At 47.4% G+C, this 25,994-nt stretch overlaps 1 protein-coding gene across 2 annotated transcripts in view; it reads right to left on the reverse strand.

Annotated features, from left to right (window-relative positions):
- LOC117966732 (C-Jun-amino-terminal kinase-interacting protein 4-like) overlaps positions 1–25,994 on the reverse strand; it is a 78,672-nt gene that overhangs the window by 26,500 nt on the left and 26,178 nt on the right. For both annotated transcript variants that reach the window (XM_059018538.1, XM_059018537.1), the window contains exons 8-18: positions 23,278–23,525; positions 23,059–23,174; positions 22,717–22,774; positions 18,677–18,829; positions 13,716–13,758; positions 12,378–12,508; positions 11,880–11,933; positions 11,565–11,732; positions 10,756–10,915; positions 3,869–3,943; positions 446–493 (exon numbers count right to left, since the gene is read on the reverse strand). In XM_059018538.1, the coding sequence (XP_058874521.1) occupies positions 446–493; positions 3,869–3,943; positions 10,756–10,915; positions 11,565–11,732; positions 11,880–11,933; positions 12,378–12,508; positions 13,716–13,758; positions 18,677–18,829; positions 22,717–22,774; positions 23,059–23,174; positions 23,278–23,525 (1,254 nt within the window). The remainder of the gene's footprint in view (positions 1–445; positions 494–3,868; positions 3,944–10,755; positions 10,916–11,564; positions 11,733–11,879; positions 11,934–12,377; positions 12,509–13,715; positions 13,759–18,676; positions 18,830–22,716; positions 22,775–23,058; positions 23,175–23,277; positions 23,526–25,994) is intronic.

The following is a 25,994-nucleotide window of genomic DNA, read 5'->3' on the forward strand; positions in this document are numbered from 1 at the left end:
ATGGGAGAAGAGAGAGGACAGAGGATAGGGGAGAGAGAGAACAGATGGGAGAGAGGACAGAGGATAGGGGAGAGAGAGAACAGATGGGAGAGAGGACAGAGGATAGGGGAGAGAGAACAGATGGGAGAGGAGAGAGGACAGAGGATAGGGGAGAGAGAACAGATGGGAGAGAGGACAGAGGATAGGGGAGAGAGAACAGATGGGAGAGAGGACAGAGGATAGGGGAGAGAGAACAGATGGGAGAGGGGAGGGGAGGGAGGACAAAGGGGAGAAGAGAGAGGACAGAGGGGAGAGGAGAGAGGATAGGGGAGACAGAACAGATGGGAGAGGACAGGAGAGGAGAGGGGAGGACAGGAAAGGAGAGGGGAGAGAGGAAGAGCACAGTTATTCCAGTGTGTTTCTCTATATTCTCTATATTGTTGGTTGATTCTGAAGCTGGTTTTACCGTCTTGGCTCCAGAGTTGTCGGGGGTGACCGCCACGGCGCAGCAAAGCTGAAAAACAAACGAGACTCAGAGTGAGAGGGAGTGAGAGTGAGAGTGAGAGACAGAGACAGAGAGAGAGAGAGAGAGAGAGAGGAGAGATTACAGAGCGGCACCAACCCAGCCAGCTCTGAGCTGGGGGAGATACGACAACTCCTTAACTTGATTTGCACAAGACTAATGAGTTAAGTACACCTCGCTCGAATTGTATTGTAGAGGCCAGCGTGCACCACTGCAGGGCCGGGTCTGCGTACAGGTATCTCTGCAGGGTCTGGAGGCGGAAGGTGTGCACCTGACTCCTGATGCATGCCCTCCCTCGTCCAGAGGGAGGCACAGAACCCCCGCAGAGACCGAATGCTTTCCGACCCAGAAGTCGTCCATCAGCTTCCTCTGGACCCTGGCTACAAACTCGGGGGGTGGGTTCAGGACGATCAGCATCAGAGGATGGAGTGTACACGTTCAACAGGTGAACAATAGCGTCCCTGTCCTGGTGGTGCAACACACGACCTGACACGATGTGGTTCACAGAGTACTTCCGCTCGAAAGGACAGGGAGAAGAGTGTCGCCACCCCAGAAGATGTGTAGGTGAGGTGGCTGAAAGACGCTCCCCCCTCCACCCCATTTCAGCAGCCAGTTGGCTTCTGCCTCCAGAGTGGTGTGCATTTCCTGCAGGAAGCACACAGAGTAACCTCCCTTTTTCAGGTAGGAGATTACCTGGGCCCTGCAGAAACTGTCCTTACAACCACTAGTATTTAATGCACCGATGTGAACCGTCATCTTCTGTTAGGATTAGTTGGCGACGCTCAAAGGAGACCCTCGCTGAGATCTGCCGAAGCTCAACAACTGGTTATGAAACTTTCAGGCTCGAACGTCCCTCCATTTCTTGTCAGCGATAGTCGGCGACACGGGTTCAACGTTCTCAGTGGAACCTGCAACTGCCTCAGCAGGTGTTCCTTCCACCCACTCCATGTCTACACAGGGTTTAGGACCCTTGTCCACGCTAGAGGGGGGGGGGGGGGGGGGAACAGAGGCAGCTGTTCCAGGGGCCCCTCCTTTGCCCCCTCAGTGACCGCCACTGAAACCGGACCCTCAGTAGTGGTGACGGGGCCAGTCTTTTTGCACTTGTGTGCACACAAGGAAGGCGCACTGGTGGTCGACGGCAGGCCGGCCTGCCTGTCATCTCCCCATCGGACAGCCCAGCCTGCACCTTCTCCCCCCTTATCCCACCGGAGGAGACCCCCTGCTGCGTCCCGGGAGGCACAACAGGAACAGTTACTCCTCCGGTGGTCGAAGGCTCAAATCCCTGGGGGGGAGGTGTTTTGTTTTAAGGGCGGCTTTCCCGCCCTGCCTGGCAGGGGGATCCAGCAAGGGTGTCTCCTTCTCAGGGACACCCCCTAACCCACCACTAGGTGTGGTGGGGGGCTCTGTTACCCCCGCTTCACTCCTCCAGAGGACTTTGCCTTCTTTTTACGGGGTCTTTGCCACGTCTGCGGCCTTACCCCCCCCGCGCACTCTTGGGTGGTGCAGAGGGTCCGGCCTCTTCAGGGGCAGCCTCTCCTTTTTCCCCTCCAGATGTTTTGGGGAGAGGGGCAGGTGTTGCTTTAACCCCGTCAGCAGATTTCTTCCCCTGCCCATTATGGGGTGGCGCAGAGGGTCCGGCCGCTTCCGGCCCTCTCCCCCCCCCCCCAGTCTGTCGATACACAGGGGTTGTACCGACAGACTGGAAAATTGCAAACGTAATACCGATCCACAAAAAGGGAGACAAAACTGAACCAGGTAACTACAGACCAATAAGCCTGACTTCTATTATATAACTATAATAAGACCCAAAATGGAAAATGACCTATGTGGTAACAGTATCCCAGGAGAAAGTCAGCATAGTTTTAGGAACGGGAGATCATGTCTAACTAACCTGCTTGATTTTTTTGAGGATGCAACATCGACAATGGATAATTGCAAAGCATACGACATGGTTTATTTAGATTTCCAGAAAGCTTTTGACAAAGTCCCGCATAAAAGATTAATTCTCAAACTGAACGCAGTAGGGATTCAAGGAAATGCATGCACATGGATTAGGGAGTGGTTAACATGTAGAAAACAGAAAGTACTGATTAGAGGAGAAACCTCGAAATGGAGTGAGGTAACCAGTGGTGTACCACAGGGATCAGTATTAGGTCATCTGCTATTCCTAATCTACATTAATGATTTAGATTCTGGTATAGTAAGCAAACTTGTTAAATTTGCAGACGACACAAAAATAGGAGGAGTGGCAAACACTGTTGCAGCAGCAAAGGTCTTTCAAAATGATCTAGACAGCATTCAGAACTGGGCAGACACATGGCAAATGATATTTCATAGAGAAAAGTGTAAGGTACTGCACACAGGCAATAAAAATGTGCATTATGAATATCATATGGGAGATACTGAAATTGAAGAAGGAATCTATGAAAAAGACCGAGGAGTTTATGTTGACTCAGAAATGTCTTCAGCTAGACAATGTGGGGAAGCTATAAAAAAGGCCAACAAGATGCTCGGATATATTGTGAAAAGTGTTGAATTTAAATCAAGGGAAGTAATGTTAAAACTTTACAATGCATTAGTAAGACCTCATCTAGAATATTGTGTTCAGTTCTGGTCACCTCGTTACAAAAAGGATATTGCTGCTCTAGAAAGAGTGCAAAGAAGAGCAACCAGAATTATCCCGGGTTTAAAAGGCATGTCGTATGCAGACAGGCTAAAAGAATTGAATCTATTCAGTCTTGTACAAAGAAGACTACGCGGCGATCTGATTCAAACATTCAAAATCCTAAAAGGTATAGACAATGTCGACCCAGGGGACTTTTTTGACCTGAAAAAAGAAACAAGGACCAGGGGTCACAAATGGAGATTAGATAAAGGGGCATTCAGAAGAGAAAATAGGAGGCACTTTTTTACACAGAATTGTGAGGGTCTGGAACCAACTCCCTAGTAATGTTGTTGAAGCCGACACCCTGGGATCCTTCAAGAAGATGCTTGATGAGATTCTGGGATCAATAAGCTACTAACAACCAAACAAGCAAGATGGGCTGAATGGCCTCCTCTCGTTTGTAAACTTTCTTATGTTCTTATGAGAGGCTGAGGGTAGAAGTGAGGGTAGAGGTGAGACAGAGGGTAGATGTGAGAGGAGATGAGAGGCTGAGGGGAGAGGTGAGGGGAGAGGAGAGGTGAAGGGAGAGGAGAGACTGAGGGGTGTGTAGGGGGTAGGGGACAGTGGAGAAGGAGGGAGAGGTTAGGGGATATGGTGTAGGGGAGAGGGGAGAGGGGTTGTGAGAGGACCTGCCTTGCTCGAGGGGTCTCTTTCGGGAGGGGGAGGGGGAGAGGTGTGTAGGGGAGGGGTGTGAGACCTGCCTTGCTGGACGGGTCTCTCTGGTCCAGGATTCTGAGCTGCACCAGTGCAGGGACTGACTGCATCAACACTGCAACCTGAGAGAGAGGAGAGAGAGACAAAGAATACATTATACACTAACACTGACCCCAACCCTAACACTAAATAATAGAGAGAATGCATTATACACTAACACTGACCCCAACCCTAACACTAAATAATAGAAGAGAATGCATTATACACTAACACTGACCCCAACCCTAACACTAAATAATAGAGAGAATGCATTATACACTAACACTGACCCCAACCCTAACACTAAATAATAGAGAGAATGCATTATACACTAACACTGACCCCAACCCTAACACTAAATAATAGAGAGAATGCATTATACACTAACACTGACCCCAACCCTAACACTAAATAATAGAGAGAATGCATTATACACTAACACTGACCCCAACCCTAACACTAAATAATAGAGAGAATGCATTATACACTAACACTGACCCCAACCCTAACACTAAATAATAGAGAGAATGCATTATACACTAACACTGACCCCAACCCTAACACTAAATAATAGAGAGAATGCATTACACACTAACACTGACCCCAACCCTAACACTAAATAATAGAGAATGCATTATACACTAACACTGACCCCAACCCTAACACTAAATAATAGAGAGAATGCATTATACACTAACACTGACCCCAACCCTAACACTAAATAATAGAGAGAATGCATTATACACTAACACTGACCCCAACCCTAACACTAAATAATAGAGAGAATGCATTATACACTAACACTGACCCCAACCCTAACACTAAATAATAGAGAGAATGCATTATACACTAACACTGACCCCAACCCTAACACTAAATAATAGAGAGAATGCATTATACTGTATAGATATAAGAGGCTGACACGGGTACCCGTTGGGTTTTAAATGACCGGACGCTACCCGGGTCTCTTTTTACTACCTGGGTATCGATTTATTCATTTAATCAGAATTTAAAGAAAAATGTAGAAAATAGGTGTAATATAGACAACGTTAAAACAAGCTTTGCATTAATCCTCTTCTTAACTTCTTCTTAGGGCAGCAGTGTGGAGTAGAGGTTAGGGCTCTGGACTCTTGACCGGAGGGTTGTGGGTTCAATCCCCAGTGGGGGACACTGCTGTTGTACTCTTGAGCAAGGTACTTTACCTAGATTGCTCCAGTAAAAAACCCAACTGTATAAATGGGTAATTGTATGTAAAAATAATGTGATATCTGTATAATGTGAAATAATGTATAACGTGATATCTTGTAACAATTGTAAGTCGCCCTGGATAAGGGCGTCTGCTAAGAAATAAATAATAATTAACTGACAGGATATCAATGTTTTACAGAAAACAATATCACAGCGAGCGGCAGGTACACCTCAATAATAATAACTGCGGCGACTATTCTTCTCAGGAACTAAATCGAAAACAAAACAACATCTGTTTGGTTTATGTCAGCGATGACTCTGTGATCCATCAATAATAACCGCGTGGCTTCCAATACAGAATGCTTTATCTACAGTTATTGCACAGATATAGTTTCTTACCAAAAAGATAAAATAAGTAGCCTTTATTTAAAAATAAATAAGCAAATAAATAAAATAAAAATAAAATAATGTGGCGCACATTAAGTGCTTCCTCCTTTGAATGAAATATTTCCTTGGCAGAGTTTGCAAATTCTGTTTGCTTTGCTTGAATGCCATTGTAATGTATTCACAAGACAGAATTTAGTGATCAGGAATGGCACTTTATTGTTACAATCAAACAGACGCACATGTATCACTAACTATTTTGCGACTGCCATCAAAACTTAGCTGGCTCAATTTACATAAGAACAAAAGAAAGTTCACAAACGAGAGGAGGCTATTCAGCCCATCTTGCTCGTTTGGTTGTTAGTAGCTTATTGATCCCAGAATCTCATCAAGCAGCTTATTGAAGGATCCCAGGGTGTCAGCTTCAACAACATTACTGGGGAGTTGGTTCCAGACCATCACAATTCTCTGTGTAAAAAAGTGTCTCCTATTTTCTGTTCTGAATGCCCCCATCTAATCTCCATTTGTGACCCCTGATTTCTTTTTTCAGGTTGAAAAAGTCCCCTGGGTCGACAATGTCAGTACCTATGAGCTCCTAGTCCCTTTAACACTTCTGCCTCTGTTATGCTAAAGTTATTTAAAACTGGATAGGAACAGGTCGACATGTGGGGCATGTTGTCCGTGTCCTCCTTTGTAAAAACCTGTGAAAAGTAATCATTTAATATATTTGCTATTTTTTTTTCTTTATCTATGATTTTGCCATTTGTGTCTCTTAGACATTTAACCTCCTCTTTGAAAGTTCTCTTGCTGTTATAATATTGGAAAAACATTTGGAATTGGTTTTAGCCCCCTTAGCAATATTGATTTCTATCTCTCTCTCTTGGCCTTTCTAACTTCCTTTTTGACTTGTTTGCAGTTCCAAGTACTCTTTCTGTGTACTTTGTTTTTGGTCCCTTTTAAACGCTCTGTAAAGTGCCTTTTTTCTCTGAATATTTTTTTAAATTGATCTATAATGTGTAGTGTGTTGTGAGGCAGTGTGTTGCCAAGGCAGTGTGTTACCGTGGCAGTGTGTTTCCGTGGTAATGTGTTACTGTGGAAGTGTGTTTCTGTGGTAGTGTGTTGCTGAGGCAGTGTGTTGTTGAGGCACTGTGTTTCCATGACAGTGTGTTGCTGAGGCAGTGTGTTTCCATGATAGTGTGTTGAGGAGGCAGTGTGTTTCCATGATAGTGTGTTTCCATGATAGTGTGTTTCCGTGATAGTGTGTTGCTGAGGCAGTGTGTTTCCATGATAGTGTGTTGCTGTGATAGTGTGTTTCCATGACAGTGTGTTGCTGAGGCAGTGTGTTTCTGTGATAGTGTGTTGCTGAGGCAGTGTGTTTCCATGATAGTGTGTTGCTGAGGCAGTGTGTTTCCATGATAGTGTGTTGCTGAGGCAGTGTGTTTCTGTGATAGTGTGTTGCTGAGGCAGTGTGTTTCCATGATAGTGTGTTGCTGTGGCACTGTGTTTCCATGACAGTGTGTTGCTGAGGCAGTGTGTTTCCATGATAGTGTGTTGCTGAGGCAGTGTGTTTCTGTGATATTGTGTTGCTGTGGCAGTGTGTTTCCATGACAGTGTGTTGCTGAGGCAGTGTGTTTCCATGATAGTGTGTTGCTGAGGCAGTGTGTTTCCATGATAGTGTGTTGCTGAGGCAGTGTGTTTCCATGATAGTGTGTTGCTGTGATAGTGTGTTTCCGTGATAGTGTGTTGCTGTGGCAGTGTGTTTCTGTGGTAGTGTGTTGCTGAGGCAGTGTGTTTCCATGATAGTGTGTTGCTGTGATAGTGTGTTGCTGTGGCAGTGTGTTTCTGTGGTAGTGTGTTGCTGAGGCAGTGTGTTTCCATGATAGTGTGTTGCTGAGGCAGTGTGTTTCCATGATAGTGTGTTGCTGTGGCAGTGTGTTTCCATGATAGTGTGTTGCTGTGATAGTGTGTTTCCGTGATAGTGTGTTGCTGTGGCAGTGTGTTTCTGTGATAGTGTGTTGCTGAGGCAGTGTGTTTCCATGATAGTGTGTTGCTGAGGCAGTGTGTTTCCATGATAGTGTGTTGCTGTGGCAGTGTGTTTCCATGATAGTGTGTTGCTGTGGCAGTGTGTTTCTGTGGTAGTGTGTTGCTGTGGCAGTGTGTTTCTGTGGTAGTGTGTTGCTGAGGCAGTGTGTTTCCATGATAGTGTGTTGCTGTGATAGTGTGTTGCTGAGGCAGTGTGTTTCCATGATAGTGTGTTGCTGTGATAGTGTGTTGCTGAGGCAGTGTGTTTCCATGATAGTGTGTTGCTGTGGCAGTGTGTTTCTGTGGTAGTGTGTTGCTGAGGCAGTGTGTTTCTGTGGTAGTGTGTTTCCATGATAGTGTGTTGCTGAGGCAGTGTGTTTCCATGATAGTGTGTTGCTGAGGCAGTGTGTTTCCATGATAGTGCGTTGCTGTGATAGTGTGTTTCTGTGATATTGTGTTGTTGAGGCAGTGTGTTTCCATGATAGTGTGTTGCTGAGGCAGTGTGTTTCCATGATAGTGTGTTGCTGTGGCACTGTATTTCCATGACAGTGTGTTGCTGTGATAGTGTGTTTCCATGATAGTGTGTTGCTGTGGCAGTGTGTTTCTGTGGTAGTGTGTTGCTGTGGCAGTGTGTTTCCATGATAGTGTGTTGCTGAGGCAGTGTGTTGCTGAGGCAGTGTGTTTCCATGATAGTGTGTTGCTGTGGCAGTGTGTTTCCATGATAGTGTGTTGCTGTGATAGTGTGTTTCCGTGATAGTGTGTTGCTGAGGCAGTGTGTTTCCATGATAGTGTGTTGCTGTGGCAGTGTGTTTCCATGATAGTGTGTTGCTGTGATAGTGTGTTTCCATGATAGTGTGTTGCTGTGGCAGTGTGTTTCCATGATAGTGTGTTGCTGAGGCAGTGTGTTTCCATGATAGTGTGTTGCTGAGGCAGTGTGTTTCTGTGGTAGTGTGTTGCTGAGGCAGTGTGTTTCCATGATAGTGTGTTGCTGTGATAGTGTGTTGCTGAGGCAGTGTGTTTCCATGATAGTGTGTTGCTGAGGCAGTGTGTTTCCATGATAGTGTGTTGCTGTGATAGTGTGTTGCTGAGGCAGTGTGTTTCCATGATAGTGTGTTGCTGAGGCAGTGTGTTTCCATGATAGTGTGTTGCTGTGATAGTGTGTTGCTGAGGCAGTGTGTTTCCATGATAGTGTGTTGCTGAGGCAGTGTGTTTCCATGATAGTGTGTTGCTGTGATAGTGTGTTTCCATGACAGTGTGTTGCTGAGGCAGTGTGTTTCCATGATAGTGTGTTGCTGAGGCAGTGTGTTTCCATGATAGTGTGTTGCTGTGATAGTGTGTTTCCATGATAGTGTGTTGCTGTGGCAGTGTGTTTCTGTGGTAGTGTGTTGCTGAGGCAGTGTGTTTCCATGATAGTGTGTTGCTGTGATAGTGTGTTGCTGAGGCAGTGTGTTTCCATGATAGTGTGTTGCTGAGGCAGTGTGTTTCCATGATAGTGTGTTGCTGTGGCAGTGTGTTTCTGTGGTAGTGTGTTGCTGAGGCAGTGTGTTTCCATGATAGTGTGTTTCCATGATAGTGTGTTGCTGAGGCAGTGTGTTTCCGTGATAGTGTGTTGCTGAGGCAGTGTGTTTCTGTGGTAGTGTGTTGCTGAGGCAGTGTGTTTCTGTGGTAGTGTGTTGCTGAGGCAGTGTGTTTCTGTGGTAGTGTGTTGCTGAGGCAGTGTGTTTCCATGATAGTGTGTTTCCATGATAGTGTGTTGCTGTGGCAGTGTGTTTCTGTGATATTGTGTTGCTGTGGCAGTGTGTTTCTGTGATAGTGTGTTGCTGTGGCAGTGTGTTTCTGTGATATTGTGTTGCTGTGGCAGTGTGTTTCTGTGATATTGTGTTTCTGTGATAGTGTGTTGCTGTGGCAGTGTGTTTCCATGATAGTGTGTTGCTGTGGCAGTGTGTTTCTGTGATATTGTGTTGCTGTGGTAGTGTGTTGCTGTGGTAGTGTGTTGCTGAGGCAGTGTGTTTCTGTGATAGTGTGTTGCTGAGGCAGTGTGTTTCTGTGGTAGTGTGTTGCTGAGGCAGTGTGTTTCTGTGGTAGTGTGTTGCTGAGGCAGTGTGTTTCCATGATAGTGTGTTGCTGAGGCAGTGTGTTTCCGTGATATTGTGTTGCTGAGGCAGTGTGTTTCTGTGATATTGTGTTGCTGTGGCAGTGTGTTTCTGTGATAGTGTGTTGCTGTGGCAGTGTGTTTCTGTGATATTGTGTTGCTGTGATAGTGTGTTGCTGAGGCAGTGTGTTTCTGTGATAGTGTGTTGCTGAGGCAGTGTGTTTCCATGATAGTGTGTTGCTGTGATAGTGTGTTGCTGAGGCAGTGTGTTTCTGTGATAGTGTGTTGCTGTGGCAGTGTGTTTCCATGATAGTGTGTTGCTGTGGCAGTGTGTTTCCATGATAGTGTGTTGCTGAGGCAGTGTGTTTCTGTGATAGTGTGTTGCTGAGGCAGTGTGTTTCCATGATAGTGTGTTGCTGTGATAGTGTGTTGCTGAGGCAGTGTGTTTCTGTGATAGTGTGTTGCTGAGGCAGTGTGTTTCTGTGATATTGTGTTGCTGTGGCAGTGTGTTTCCATGATAGTGTGTTGCTGAGGCAGTGTGTTTCCATGATAGTGTGTTGCTGTGGCAGTGTGTTTCCATGATAGTGTGTTGCTGAGGCAGTGTGTTTCCATGATAGTGTGTTGCTGAGGCAGTGTGTTTCCATGATAGTGTGTTGCTGTGGCAGTGTGTTTCCATGATAGTGTGTTGCTGTGGCAGTGTGTTTCTGTGATATTGCGTTGCTGTGGCAGTGTGTTTCTGTGATATTGTGTTGCTGTGGCAGTGTGTTTCCATGATAGTGTGTTGCTGAGGCAGTGTGTTTCCATGATAGTGTGTTGCTGTGACAGTGTGTTGCTGTGGCAGTGTGTTTCTGTGATAGTGTGTTTCTGTGATATTGTGTTGCTGTGGCAGTGTGTTTCCGTGATAGTGTGTTGCTGTGGCAGTGTGTTTCTGTGATATTGCGTTGCTGTGGCAGTGTGTTTCTGTGATATTGTGTTGCTGTGGCAGTGTGTTTCCATGATAGTGTGTTGCTGAGGCAGTGTGTTTCTGTGATAGTGTGTTGCTGAGGCAGTGTGTTTCCATGATAGTGTGTTGCTGTGATAGTGTGTTGCTGTGGCAGTGTGTTTCTGTGATATTGCGTTGCTGTGGCAGTGTGTTTCTGTGATATTGTGTTGCTGTGGCAGTGTGTTTCTGTGATATTGTGTTGCTGTGGCAGTGTGTTGCCGTGGTACCTGCGTGTCCGTGGTAGGCGGCAGGCTCCAGCCGTGCACCTGCTGTTTTCCCAGCATGCTCCACACATGACTGCGGATCTCACGGTACAGCTCACACTTCCTGTCCCTCGGAGAGAGACAGAGAGGAGGGGGCACGTCCGAGGAGTCCACACTGCCGGAGCTGGGAGGGGCAGGGAGGCAGGGGGGGGGGGGGGGGTTAGACTCTGTGTTGTGTGTTTATAACAGCAGTTAGACTCTGTTTTGTTTATAACAGCAGATAGATTCTGTTGTGTTAATAACAGCAGTTAGGCTCTGTTGTGTTTATAACAGCAGTTAGGCTCTGTTGTGTTAATAACAGCAGTTAGGCTCTGTTGTGTTTATAACAGCAGTTAGGCTCTGTTGTGTTAATAACAGCAGTTAGACTCTGTGTTGTGTGTTTATAACAGCAGTTAGACTCTGTTGTGTTTATAACAGCAGTTAGGCTCTGTTGTGTTTATAACAGCAGTTAGGCCCTGTTGTGTTAATAACAGCAGTTAGGCTCTGTTGTGTTTATAACAGCAGTTAGGCTCTGTTGTGTTTATAACAGCAGTTAGACTCTGTTTTGTTTATAACAGCAGATAGATTCTGTTGTGTTAATAACAGCAGTTAGACTCTGTTGTGTTTATAACAGCAGTTAGGCTCTGTTGTGTTTATAACAGCAGTTAGGCTCTGTTGTGTTTATAACAGCAGATAGATTCTGTGTTGTGTGTTTATAACAGCAGTTAGACTCTGTTGTGTTTATAACAGCAGTTAGACTCAGTGTTGTGTGTTTATAGCACACTGCTTCTCACTCTCTCGTGTTCCTGTTCGCTGCGTAGAGACGGTTCAGGTCTTTGGGCTCGCCGACTGTGAGGGGCGGAGTCTGGCGGTGTGATGCAACAGGGGGCGGAGTCTGACGGTGTGATGCGACAGGGGACGGAGCTAAGGGGTCCTTCGTCAAACCAAATAAACGATGAAACCTGAGAGGAGAGAGAGGAGGGGAGAGATAGAGGGACAGGAGGGGAGAGAGGAGGGGGAGAGAGAGAGGAGGGAGAGAGGGAATGTATCATCTATCAATTGATCTCTCTCCCTCTCCCACTTTCTCCCTCACCCCTCTCCTCACTCACTTCCTCCACACACTCGATCGTTTCTCCTCAACATTCCTTTCTTCTTTCGTTGCTCTGAAAGAGAAGATAAACAAGCTGCTTAAAAACAACCAGGAGTTCAGAATACAATGCAGAAAGAAACACAGAGAGACAGACACACAGCTGCACTGATACACACACACACACACACACACACTGAGAGACAAACACACACACACACACACACTGAGAGACAAACACACACACACACACACACTGAGAGACAAACACACACACACACACACACACACACTGAGAGACAAACACACACACACACACACACACACACACACACTGAGAGACAAACACATACACACACACACACACACACACGATGCAGAAAGAAACACAGAGACAGACACACAACTACACTGATACACACACACACACACACACACACAATACAGAAAGGCAAACAGACAGATAAGCAAACAGACATTAAAAAGACAGACAGACAGACAGACAGACAGACAGACTCACCGCATATCCTGTGTTCTCCGCAGCGCCTCCTGCAGCTCAATCAGACGCTCCTTGAACTGATTCCTCTCCATCACAACACGGGCCATCTCCAAACGAGAGAACCGCCGCCGCAGAGCGGGGGGGAGAGAGGACTGAGAGAGAGAGAGAGAGAGAGAGAGAGAGAGAGAGAGAGAGAGAGAGAGAGAGAGAGAGAGAGAGAGAGAGAGAGAGGAGTGAGAGGAGTGAGGTGTGATAGAGAAAACATCCACAGAAAAAGGATGGCTGTTTTTTAAAAATGTAGTACTAGAGGCACAAAACAATTACATCCCAAAAGTAGACAAATCTAAATCTAAAACAAAATGGCAAAAATGGTTTAATAGATCAATTAAAAAAAATATTCAGCGAAAAAAGGCACTTTACAGAGCGTTTAAAAGGGACCAAAAACAAAGCACACAGAAAGAGTACTTGGAACTGCAAACGCAAGTCAAAAAGGAAGTTAGAAAGGCCAAGAGAGAGATAGAAATCAATATTGCTAAGGGGGCTAAAACCAATTCCAAAATGTTTTTCCAATATTGTAACAGCAAGAGAACATTCAAAGAGGAGGTTAAATGTCTAAGAGACACAAATGGCAAAATCATAGAGGAAGAAAAAAAAATAGCAAATATATTAAATGATTACTTTTCACAGGTTTTTACAAAGGAGGACACGGACAACATGCCCCACATGTCGACCTGTTCCTATCCAATTTTAAATAACTTTAGCATAACAGAGGCAGAAGTATTAAAGGGACTAGGAGCTCTTAAAATAAACAAATCCCCTGGGCCGGATGAGATCCTCCCAATAGTACTCAAAGAAATGAAAGAAGTTATTTACAAACCGCTAACCAAGATCATGCAACAGTCTCTTGACACAGGGGTTGTACCGACAGACTGGAAAATAGCAAACATAATACCGATCCACAAAAAGGGAGACAAAACCGAACCAGGTAACTACAGACCAATAAGCCTGACTTCTATTATATGTAAACTTATGGAAACTATAATAGGATCCAAAATGGAAAATTACCTATATGGTAACAATATCCTGGGAGACAGTCAGCACGGTTTTAGGAAAGGGAGATCGTGTCTAACTAACCTACTTGACTTTTTTGAGGATGCAACATTGAAAATGGATAATTGCAAAGTATACAACATGGTTTATTAGATTTCCAGAAAGCTTTTGACAAAGTCCCGCATAAAAGATTAATTATCAAACTGAACGCAGATCATATGTAAACTTTCTTATGTTCTTATGAGTGAGGCGAGAGGAGTGAGGCGAGAGGAGTGAGAATGTGTTGAGATGCTTGTTTGTTGTTGTTACCTCAGGGTCACTCTTCTGAGCCTCTTCCAACTCCTGACGCAGCCTGAGAGAGAGAATTGAATTGAATTGAATTGAATTGAATTGAGAGAGAGAGAGAGAGAGAGAGAGAGAGAGAGAGAGAGAGAGAGAGAGAGAGAGAGAGATTCTAATTAAAGTCCATAAAACACAATAAGGTAAAACACAACAAAGTTAGGATTTCTGCTGGCTCTGGGGATCAGCAAAAACCTCCACATCGCATCAGCATAAACTCCTAAACACCAGCATGCTTTGTTTAAAAACACATTTTAAAGAAATAAAAGGATCATAAAATACAAACACAACAATAAAAAAAACTATAAAATTAACAGCGTTTTTCTTTCTGTAAAAACAGATTAACACCAGATGAAAAAAAACAGTGTAAAACAAAAAGAAATACAAAACAAAATGAAAACTAGAAAATAAACTGGAGTTCCCCCTCCTGACTCACAGCACACGAGGCGTCTCCCACACACCTCCTCTCCTGGAAGCTCTCCAGGTTACTGACCAGTTTAAAATAATCTACTCTGATCTGGCTGACCACGAGCACCCTAAACTGAACCACCAGACGGGTCAGTCCACAACCAGAGAGCTGATTTTTTCTTGTCTTTAAAATGGCCAATTTTGCCTGTCTAATTCAAAAATTAATTAAAACACACCTGCTTTTCATTTTAAAACTGTACGGAACCCCCAGAATAAAAAGCTCCTTATTAGGGCAGCAGTGTGGAGTAGTGGTTATGGCTCTGGACTCTTGACCGGAGGGTTGTGGGTTCAATCCCAGGTGGGGGACACTGCTGCTGTACCCTTGAGCAAGGTACTTTACCTAGATTGCTCCAGTAAAAACCCAACTGTATAAATGGGTAATTGTATGTAAAAATAATGTGATATCTTGTAACAATTGTAAGTCGCCCTGGATAAGGGCATCTGCTAAGAAATAAATAATAATAATTATTAAAAACACCCCCTAAATCATTCAGGATTCCCTGCAATGAATTGAAGTGGCCGCAGCCTCTCACACTCACTATAGGAATGAAAAACAGTTTCCTCTGCTGAGCAGAAAGCGCACTGCGCACTAATGCAGGGGTTCACTCTGTGGAGAAACCTGCCCGTGGACACAACGCAGTGGAGAATCCTGCTCTGCAGGTCCCCCACTCTCTTGGTGAGGGGCGGCTTGTACAGCAGCCTCCACACCGGCCTGCGCCCCTCCTCTACAGACAGGTGAGCTCTCCACTTGGAGTCTACCAGACCCCTTAGCCTACTTTACATCATGGCTTTAACACACAATTTGTGCACATTTTTGCTATTCATTGTGTGAAAGACAATTTCCTTCACACTGTGCAAATTAAGTAAGGCCCCTCCATTCTCTCACCCCCCTCTCCTTCCTCACGTGCTACTGGTGAAACAATCACCCCTGGGAATAAGGAAAGCGGTCTATGCTCTGTGCCTCTGGACAGTTCCTCCCTCAGGACTTCCTTGAGCTGTAGGGAGAGGCAGCCCCTCAGCTCACCCATCAGTCTCTCTGCGAGCCTCTCTGAGTGCCAGCCCAGCTGTGCAGCTAGCTGGGAGGCAGTTAGCCAGCATGAGAGCTCAAGGTCACAGAGCATCAATGACTGGAGGAACTTAACTGGAAAGAGTGGATTAAAAAAGATGGGCTCCTCAAACAGGGCCTGCACTGTCAGGGACCCCTCATCCCTCTCCACCCTCACTAGCTGCCAGGTGTTTAAAATACTTTGATAAAATATGGAAAGTCATGCTTTACCAAAACTGATGTTCTCAATTAAAATCAGGTATTTTCCTAATCCCAGCCCCCCCGACTCTATTGAGGAGGAAACAGGCCAGCCTCTTCCAATGAGCCTCCTCCCCAGTACACAAGAGTCCCTGCACCGCCTGCAGTCTGAAGACTGCCACCCTGCTGGCAATGCTGACCAGCCCCTGCCCCCCTTCGTCAGTGGGGAGGTACAGGACCGCCTGCCTCAAACTGTGTCTCCCGCTTCAAAAGAACTCCAGCAGCACTCTCTGGATCTCCTCCACCAGGCCTCGGGGTGGGTCCAGCCTGTGCCACATGCTAGAGGCCACCAGATTGTTAATGACCAGCACGCGGCCCTTGAAGGACAGTCCCTTCCACCACTGCAGCCGCCCCCTCACCCTGTCCAGCAGGATATTGAAATCACCCAACAGGACAGTTGGGGTAGACAGAGAGGGGAGGGAGGAGAGGAGATAGTTAAGTTAATCAAGAAAGTGAGCGAGAGGTCAGGATGGTACAGTACAATTAGCAGAAATTGACAGGGAGAGGTTAGTTGGACACTATTATTATTATTATTATTATTAAAAAGAGCTTGTTTCAATTTAACTTAAATAAAATTCGATCCCCCCCCCCCCTTTATCAGGGGCATAAATATTAATAAAAACACTGTTTCGGGCGGCTGAGATTCAGCCAGCGGGGAGTCTTGCACCGCGCCCGACTCACCCCCCGCTCTGCTTCTCCCCTCCTTCACGCTAGGAGGGACTGGCGCCCCGGCTGGAGCTTGCAGTCTCCCTGTCAGCACAGGCTCCTGTTTAAGTCTTTTCTTTTTAATTACTTCCCTGAATGGTTCTTCACCATTCTCAGCAATTGCTGTGTTTTCCTCCGAGCCCGTCAGTGACAGGCTGTGGCTGGGTCTCTTTGTGCGAGGCAGTTGCGTTGGCGGCTCTGCTCCAGTGTCCTGCCGCGGCTGGGTCACCTCCTCCTCGGTCTGTACAGGCTCTGGCCGCGGCTGGGTCACCTCCTCCTCGGTCTGCACAGGCTCTGGCTGCGGCTGGTTCACCTCCTCCTCGGTCTGCATGGGCTTTGGCTGAGTCGCCTCCTCCTCGGTCTGCACGGGCTCTGGCTGCGGCTGGGTCACCTCCTCCTCGGTCTGCACAGGCTCTGGCTGCGGCTGGGTCACCTCCTCCTCGGTCTGCATGGGCTCTGGCTGCGTCGCCTCCTCGGTCTGCACGGGCTCTGGCTGCGGCTGGGTCGCCTCCTCCTCGGTCTGTACGGGCTCTGGCTGCAGCTGGGTCGTCTCCTCCTCGGTCTGCACGGGCTCTGGCTGTGGCTTGGTCACCTCCTCCTCGGTCTGTATGGGCTCTGGCTGCGTCGCCTCCTCGGTCTGTATGGGCTCTGGCTGTGGCTGCGTCGCCTCCTCCTCGGTCTGCACGGGCTCTGGCTCGGTCACCTCCTCCTCGGTCTGCACGAGCTCTGGCTGCGGCTGGGTCACCTCCTCCTCGGTCTGTATGGGCTCTGGCTGCGTCGCCTCCTCGGTCTGTACGGGCTCTGGCTGCGGCTGAGTCGCCTCCTCCTCGGTCTGCACGGGCTCTGGCTGCAGCTGGGTCGCCTCCTCCTCGGTCTGCACGGGCTCTGGCTGCGGCTGGGTCGCCTCCTCCTCGGTCTGTACGAGCTCTGGCTGCGGCTGGGTCACCTCCTCCTCGGTCTGTACGGGCTCTGGCTGCGTCGCCTCCTCGGTCTGTACGGGCTCTGGCTGTGGCTGGGTTGCCTCCTCCTCAGTCTGTACGGGCTCTGGCTGCGGCTGGGTCACCTCCTCCTCAGTCTGTATGGGCTCTGGCTGCGGCTGGGTCACCTCCTCCTTGGTCTGTATGGGCTCTGGCTGCGGCTGGGTGGCCTCCTCCTCGGTTTGTACGGGCTCTGGCTGCGTTGCCTCCTCCTCGGTCTGCACGGGCTCTGGCTGCGTCGCCTCCTCCTCGGTCTGTATGGGCTCTGGCTGCGTCGCCTCCTCCTCGGTCTGCACGGGCTCTGGCTGCGTCGCCTCCTCCTCGGTCTGTACGGGCTCTGGCTGCGGCTGGGTCACCTCCTCCTCGGTCTGTACGGGCTCTGGCTGCGTCGCCTCCTCAGTCTGTACGGGCTCTGGCTGCAGCTGGGTCGCTTCCTCCTCGGTCTGTACGGGCTCTGGCTGTGGCTGGGTTGCCTCCTCCTCAGTCTGTACGGGCTCTGGCTGCGTCGCCTCCTCGGTCTGTACGGGCTCTGGCTGTGGCTGGGTTGCCTCCTCCTCAGTCTGTACGGGCTCTGGCTGCGGCTGGGTCACCTCCTCCTCGGTCTGTACGGGCTCTGGCTGCGGCTGGGTCACCTCCTCCTCGGTCTGTACGGGCTCTGGCTGCGGCTGGGTCGCCTCCTCCTCGGTTTGTACGGGCTCTGGCTGCGTTGCCTCCTCCTCGGTCTGTACGGGCTCTGGCTGCGGCTGGGTCGCCTCCTCCTCGGTTTGTAAGGGCTCTGGCTGCGTCGCCTCCTCGGTCTGTACGGGCTCTGGCTGCGGCTGGGTTGCCTCCTCGGTTTGCACGGGCTCTGGCTGCGGTGCAGGAGCCAACTCTTCCTCCCACTCACCCCCACATTATAAACAATCACTTTCGTTACCGGGGTCACCAGGGGGGAACCTGAACAAATTCACCTTTCACTGTGAAGCCTTCCTCTACCAGCCTGTTCACCAGCGTCACCTCCGCTAAAATATTACCAGCGCTTTGTTCATTCTTGACGCTGACCTAATATTTTCAAACCCCAACACCTCTCCTACTGCCAGCAGGCACTCCTCCACCGACACCCCGGGGTCAGGCAGGCACCGGACCCCGTGTCGAGGTGCGTGAGCCCCTGCCCTCCGGAATGAGACCCCATAGTGGGACCTCCAAACACACACCACTAACTTACAAACAAACAAACACACACACACAATCCACAAATAACTAAATAAATACCAATAAACAAATACACAAAATAGATAAATAAACAATTAAATAAATGGTCCTACCTCACCAGCGTACCTCTCTCTGCAAGCTGCTCCCACAATTCTCCACGAGAGAGAGAGAGAGAGCCTGCACGTGTGCCTATCCATCTGTGTCTGTCTGTATCTATCTACTTACCCATCTATCTATCTCTCTCTCTGTGTTATACCCCACCCCGGCTCTCTTCCTGTTTGCCTCACCGCCTCACTTCCTCCTCGCTGTCCCTCAGCCTCCCCTCCAGTCGCGTGGCAGTGTCTCTCAGTGACTCCGCCTCCAGCCCCAGTGTTGCTCTCTCATTGGTCAGCTCCTCCACGCGTGAGATGAGGGCGCGGCGCGCAGCGTCCAGAACGAGGCTGACAGGAAGGGACATAGAGAGAGAGAGAGAGAACAGAAAAGAACACTAAACAACAACAGGAAGTCTTACAGGATCCCAGTGATTCAACATCAGCACAGACTGGAACCCGGGTCATTATTATTATTATTATTATTATTATTATTATTATTATTAGTTTATTTGACAGATGCCTTTATCCCAGGTGACTTACAGGTGTTACAGTCCAAGACTCATTTAAATACAGTGCAGTTTACAGTAAGTGCAAATAATAATACAACTAGAATACAATATGAACTAGGATGCAACATGTTAAGATTAAGCCCAGAATACACAAGGAAAAATGTTTTTAGAAACACATTTCTTCAAAAATCTTGCGATCAATCCTGCTGCACGCTGCAAACATGCAGGAGAGCCGCACTGCAGGCTGCTGCTCTTCTAACTGCACAAGAAGAGGAGAGTACAGGAAGAGAGTCGTGGACAAGGGGTGGTTAAAGCAGAGAGACCCAGTGTCTGGTGTAACGTCAACCAGTGCAAGACACAGAACAAGGAAAATAAATACAAATAAATAAATCAACAAACAATCAGAACATACAGAGGAATGGAATTACTCAGGATATCCTGCTATCCCAATACGTTACTGTGGACATTCAGTTTCACACTGCTGCCTACATGCTCTCTCTCGCAGTTATCTGAAGACACCTCCTATACACCCTAGTCTTCTAGTTAGCCCCACCTTCGGACAAAACTACCAGAGTAGGGGGAAAAGAAAGTAACATTTTCTTTATTATCTAATGTCTATGCATTTTTACTTCCCCCCCCCCCCCCCCCATGGACTTGCACTGGGTGCGCCCCCGCCACAGACTTCAATTAAGCGCGTTCCCGTGCTGTAACAGGAGGTTGCACACATGTGCACGCTCCCTAAACACGGCTGCCCCCATACTCAAGTCACATCACCACCGGTAAGTAACTACAAACAAAACGCAAACTTAATAAAACAGACGACTAAAACATCATGTCATTCTATAGAGAATGTGCAGCTTTCCTATAAAATCCACACAAGGTTTTTACTGACGTTCTTTATGTTGCTTTTAAACTTTTCTTTCTCTTAATTTTCAGGATTCCCGTACCCTCAGGACCCCGTCAACACAACTCAGGTAAGTTCCATTTACATTTTGTTTGTATTGCTAGTCACAGTAAATAAACAGTATGTATGTTAGATTCTTGTTAGCTGTTAAACACATGTTTTGTTCTACTGTAGGGATTAGGCATTAGTGATGGAGTGCGGGAATATTCTCCATCACAGGTGAATCCCAATCATGAGGAGAGAGAGAGAGAGAGAGAGAGAGAGAGAGAGAGAGAGAGAGAGAGGAGAGAGAGAGGAGAGAGAGACCCCAACACAGAGAGAGAGAGGAGAGAGAGAGAGACCCCAACACAGAGAGAGAGGAGAGAGAGGAGAGAGGAGAGAGACCCCAACACAGAGAGAGAGGAGAGAGAGGAGAGAGGAGAGAGAGAGACCCCAACACAGAGAGAGAGAGAGGAGAGGAGAGAGGAGAGAGAGAGACCCCAACACAGAGAGAGAGAGAGAGAGAGAGACCCCAACACAGAGAGAGAGAGAGGAGAGAGGAGAGAGAGAGACCCCAACACAGAGAGAGAGGAGAGCGAGGAGAGGAGAGAGAGGAGAGAGGAGAGAGAGAGAGACCCCAACACAGAGAGAGAGAGAGGAGAGAGAGACCCCAACACAGAGAGAGAGAGAGGAGAGGAGAGAGGAGAGAGAGGGACCCCAACAGAGAGAGAGAGAGGAGAGAGACCCCAACACAGAGAGAGAGAGGAGAGAGAGAGAGACCCCAACACAGAGAGAGAGAGAGGAGAGAGACCCCAACACAGAGAGAGAGAGAGGAGAGAGAGAGACCCCAACACAGAGAGAGAGAGAGGAGAGAGGAGAGAGAGAGAGAGACCCCAACACAGAGAGAGAGAGACCCCAACACAGACAGGCTGACACACAGACACTCTGACAGACACACAGCACGCCAGACTTAAATGAGCTGCTGTACACTTCAGGTATTGTAATGTTGTTTCTATGGATCCAGGCTCTTTTGGGGAGCTGCGGAGGCCTGTAGGAACAGGTATAACCCGAAATGCTGGGTTGGGCAAATGAACGCGCCCAGTTACTGCATTCAATGAAATGAAATGAATCATTTTTGCAGCATGAATGAATTAATAATGACAATAAATATAACACACTACCGCAATTAACATATAAGATAACAACGGAGACCTTTCTTTTTTGTTTGGTTAAAAATTCAATTAACTGGCGTCCCATTAATAATGAACCCACGCAGCTGTTTCTTCACTCTGAATAGTAAATCAGCCCGATCGACACCAGCGACCCCAGACTGTCGGCCCCTGATTTCAGTGGAGAACTCCATCCTGGTAATCCCATCACCGCTTCACGCAGTGCTACTTAGGGGAACGATGTCAACTCCTTTAAAGAACACACAGACCTTACAGTCTCAAGTGTGCCATCTAGGCTTGCTGGTGCAGTGGTTAAAGAAAGGGGCTTGATATCAGGAGGTTCAAATCCCAACTCAGCCACTGACTCCGTGTGTGTGTGCGTGCGTGTGTGTGTGTGTGTGTGTGCGTGTGACCCTGAGCAAGTCACTGAACCTCCTTGTGCTCCGTCCTTCGGATGAGACGTCAAACAAACGAGCTCCTATTGGAAGTGACTCTGCAGCAGCCACTGACTCCCTGTGTGTGTGTGACCCTGAGCAAGTCACTGAACCTCCTTGTGCTCCGTCCTTCGGATGAGACGTCAAACAAACGAGCTCCTATTGGAAGTGACTCTGCAGCAGCCACTGACTCCCTGTGTGTGTGTGACCCTGAGCAAGTCACTGAACCTCCTTGTGCTCCGTCCTTCGGATGAGACGTCAAACAAACAAGCTCCTATTGGAAGTGACTCTGCAGCAGCCACTGACTCCCTGTGTGTGTGTGACCCTGAGCAAGTCACTGAACCTCCTTGTGCTCCGTCCTTCGGATGAGACGTCAAACAAACGAGCTCCTATTGGAAGTGACTCTGCAGCAGCAGCAAATGTTGTTGATGATGCAGAGTTCACCCTCTAGTCTCTGTAAGTCGCTTTGGATAAAAGCGTCTGCTAAATGCTAATTATTATTATTATTATTATTATTATTATTATTATTATTATTATTATTATTAATAAAGAACATAAGAAGTTTACAAACGAGAGGAGGCCATTCAGCCCATCTTGCTCGTTTGGTTGTTAGTAGGTTATTGATCCCAGAATCTCATCAAGCAGCTTCTTGAAGGATCCCAGGGTGTCCGCTTCAACAACATTACTGGGGAGTTGGTTCCATACCCTCACAATTCTCTGTGTAAAAAAGTGCCTCCTATTTTCTGTTCTGAATGCTCCTTTATCTAATCTCCATTTGTGACCCCTGGTCCTTGTTTCTTTTTTCAGGTCGAAAAAGTCCCCTGGGTCGACATTGTCTATACCTTTTAGGATTTTGAATGCTTGAATCAGATCGCCGCGTAGTCTTCTTTGTTCAAGACTGAATAGATTCTAATTCTTTTAGCCTGTCTGCATATGACATGCCTTTTAAACCCGGTATTATTATTATTATTATTATTATTATTATTATTATTATTATTATTATTATTATTATTATTATTAATAATAGCTAGTGTATTACCAGCAAAACTAAAGGAAATCCAAGTGTCAGACCACCAGATGGTGCTGATCTAGCCTGTGTTGCACATGTCTATGGCAGTGCAGCTAGAACTGAAGAGCAGCTCCTGAACTCACAGTCAAAGCAACACAGACGGAGCAAAAAAAACTGGGAGAGGGACTGGGAATGTGCTTCACCAGTTCAGATTCCACTAGGGATACTCACTTGTCTCTCTTCAACTCCTCATTATCAGAGATGAGCGATTCAAACTGTCCTCCCATCACTGGATAGAAGAGAGTAGAGTGGGGAGAGAGAGGGCAGAGAGGGGAGACGGGAGAGAGGAGAGAGGGTAGAAGAGAGGAGAGGGTAAACAGTCAGAGAAGGTAAAGGTAGTAGGTTTTAATGGTTTATTTATGCAGTTATCATGTATATTGGTTATTGGTTATATTGGGAGTGTATACTGGCAGTATTTGGAGAGTATATACTGGTTGTACTGGGAGTGTATACTGGCAGTATTTGGAGAGTGTATACTGGTTGTACTGGGAGTGTATACTGGTTGTACTGCACCGTGTAAGCTGGCCCCCATGTCCACGTCGTCGATGTCGCTGGTTGAGATTCCGGAGAGCTCTGTGAAGACAGAGTCCGTGTTCCTGAGAGCGGCGTGTTCCTGAGGGAGGGGGGAGCTGGGAGGGGGGGCGACAGACAGGTTAATTTCCCTCGAGCACCAACACTTAAATATCACATCTCTAGTTATTCTTTCCTAAGTAACTAGTAATCCTCTCTCACCTTGTTGTCATGATGTCATCCACATGGGTCAATTCAGGGGTGGAGTTGATGATGTCATCCACATGGGCCAATTCAGGGGTGGAGCCGATGATGTCATCCACATGGGCCAATTCAGGGGTGGAGTTGATGTCATCCACATGGGCCAATTCAGGGGTGGTGTTGATGATGTCATCCACAGGGGACGGCTCTTTCACTTCCTGTCTCTCCTCCTCCTTGTCAATCAGCTTCTCCTCTTCAATGAGCCCCGCCTTCAAAAACCACACGACAAAAAAATGTAATGAGTGCCTCTGCAGTGTCTGGAGCTTCACTGTCCCTCTCCCTCTCCCTATTATTAGTTTATTTGGCAGACCCCTTTATCCAAGGCGACTTGCAGGGGTTACAGGGCAGTACAGGGTTACAATACTACTAGAATACAATATGAACTAGGATGCAGCAAGTTAGGATTACAACCCGGTTTCTCAGAGACGTCGGATTCAGTGGTCAAGAGTTGCGACACATAGTGAAGAACTTATCTGAAGCAGCAGAGAGGAGCAGGAGCTGGCTTTGGTTGAGATGAAAAGATTCTGGACGGGGACCTGAAGCACAGTAGAGTGCTGAGTGGGGGACGGGGGACGGGAGGTGATGCTGGGACACAAGAACCACCGTCGAGCCCTCTTAAGGTGTCGTGGGCTAGTCGACGAAACACCGAGGGTGGAAGGTGCCCACTTGAAGACCCCAGAGATGTACCCTACTCAGCTCAGTCCAGACGGTTGTCATGCTGATGCGCTGGGGAGGAAGCACTGTGGTTGATCCCCGGAGCCAGCATCGCAGACGTTGTGTGTACTGATGCGCCAGGGAGGCAAAATAGGCTGATCCCTGGAGCCAGCATTACACTTCAGCCATCAACACCCGGCAGAAGGATATCTACATCATCATATGGAAGGAAATGCAGATGGATCACATTAGTAAAATAAGCTGTGTCTCAGCTGGTGCTTATCTTGGTGAGAGCTGAGTCCAATATCAGCATGAAGTTTTAACACCTACTCTCATGTCTGTGTCTGTCAGTATTTTCCAGTGACTACCCACACATGAAACACGTCACCCTGTACCAGGGACCTAAAGGACACAGTTAGTGTGGGAGAAGTGAGACAATAAGCAGTGCAAGGGTTGAAGAGCACAGACAGCAGCGCTTTACAGGGCAAACTTAAACTCTGGGGCTTTGTTTGGTCTACTGCCAAAACTTCTGTGGCCACTCACTGTGTAGGAGGTTTCCATGACAACAGTGAAGAAGCCAGAAGCATTAATCAATTCATACGCCAGGAAATGGTTAGGAGTTCCATGCTGCCTCAGCAGAGTGGGACTGTATGGTAAAGGGATACTGCAGCTGCCAGTCTCGGCTCTAACCGAGGAGTTTAAGTGCGCCATTATTATTATTAAGTGGGCAGCAAAGGAAGCTGTGGAAGATGCAAAGGCTGCCCTTCGAATTGGTGATATCATGGGGCAAGTACAGCATGGAAGAGGGGGTCTTGGTCTCAGCTCAGCTCCTCCTACATGGCACAAGGCAGCCCCAGCTCAACGGAGGAAGCTGGTAGTCAACGAGGTGCAAAAGCAGGAGGAGAGGATGAGGTGCGTAAAGGCAGTTTCCCAGGCCAAGCAGGGAGAATGGATGAGATGGGAGAGTGTGGAACAACGCAAGATCGGCTGGCGAGATCTACGGACAATGGACCAGAGCAGGATCAGTTTCCTCATCTGGTTCTCCCATCACCACAGAACCTTAATCTATGGGTAGGAGAGGATCCGTGGTGTCCTTTGTGTTCATCACCAGCTTCATTAAGACACATTTTGACAGGATGTAAGGTGGGTCTTAGCCAAGGCGTCATGACCAGGTGCTGCGATGTTTGGCTTTAACATTGGAAGACAAGCGCAGCATGACCAACAGGTTGCCACCAATTCCAGCAATATATTGTGGGACATATTCCCTGAATATGATATTTACACTGAACCGCCGAGATTTCAGACTACATACAACTGCCGCACCCGCAAAATGTGCAGCTCCATTTTAAAACAGCTTCGATATGAAAATGAAAAACAATCGGATACAACTTAATATTTTTATTTATGAACATCATACATAACATTTTCAGAGCAGAAACACCGTATTTACATTGAAAATTACACTTTTTTCTAATTTTTTTCAAAAAGAGCACACACGTAAACAACTGTAATAAAATAAACTTTATGCAATAAACTTCTGTGTAAACAGGTGTAGAAAGCGGTATGCACATATAAAATTATAAAAATAGCATAAAACAAAAATATAACTTATGCAACGTGAAAGCGCTTTGAGTTCAAAGGCTGTCTCTCTGTTCCGAGTTCTATTACAGCTTTCTAAGTACAATCTACACAGAAAACACGCTTTTCAACTGTACCAGTGCATTTGCCACAAACTTGCCTTTCCACAATGGGCGCAGACATCAAAAGTTCTGTTTTTATTGCATTTAGCAACCTGGCACTCTCTTTTATTCCATGTGTCAGTGGGCGCAGTGCTGGCTGAAGGTTGAGGGGCATTTGCCAGCCGGCTTTCGTGTCTCTTATCAAAATGTTTCTGCCGTAGCTCCAGGGCTAGCTGCAAAATGAAGTCCCTCCGAGCGATTGTGTTGCCGGTGCCCTCCTTGTACAAAACCAAAGCGTTGATGTCTGCCAGGTCCAAAACATTATAAGAAACAGCAACAGGCCAC

This window comes from Acipenser ruthenus, chromosome 60 (genome assembly GCF_902713425.1).
Source record: "Acipenser ruthenus chromosome 60, fAciRut3.2 maternal haplotype, whole genome shotgun sequence".
NCBI classification, from domain to species: Eukaryota; Metazoa; Chordata; class Actinopteri; order Acipenseriformes; family Acipenseridae; genus Acipenser; species Acipenser ruthenus.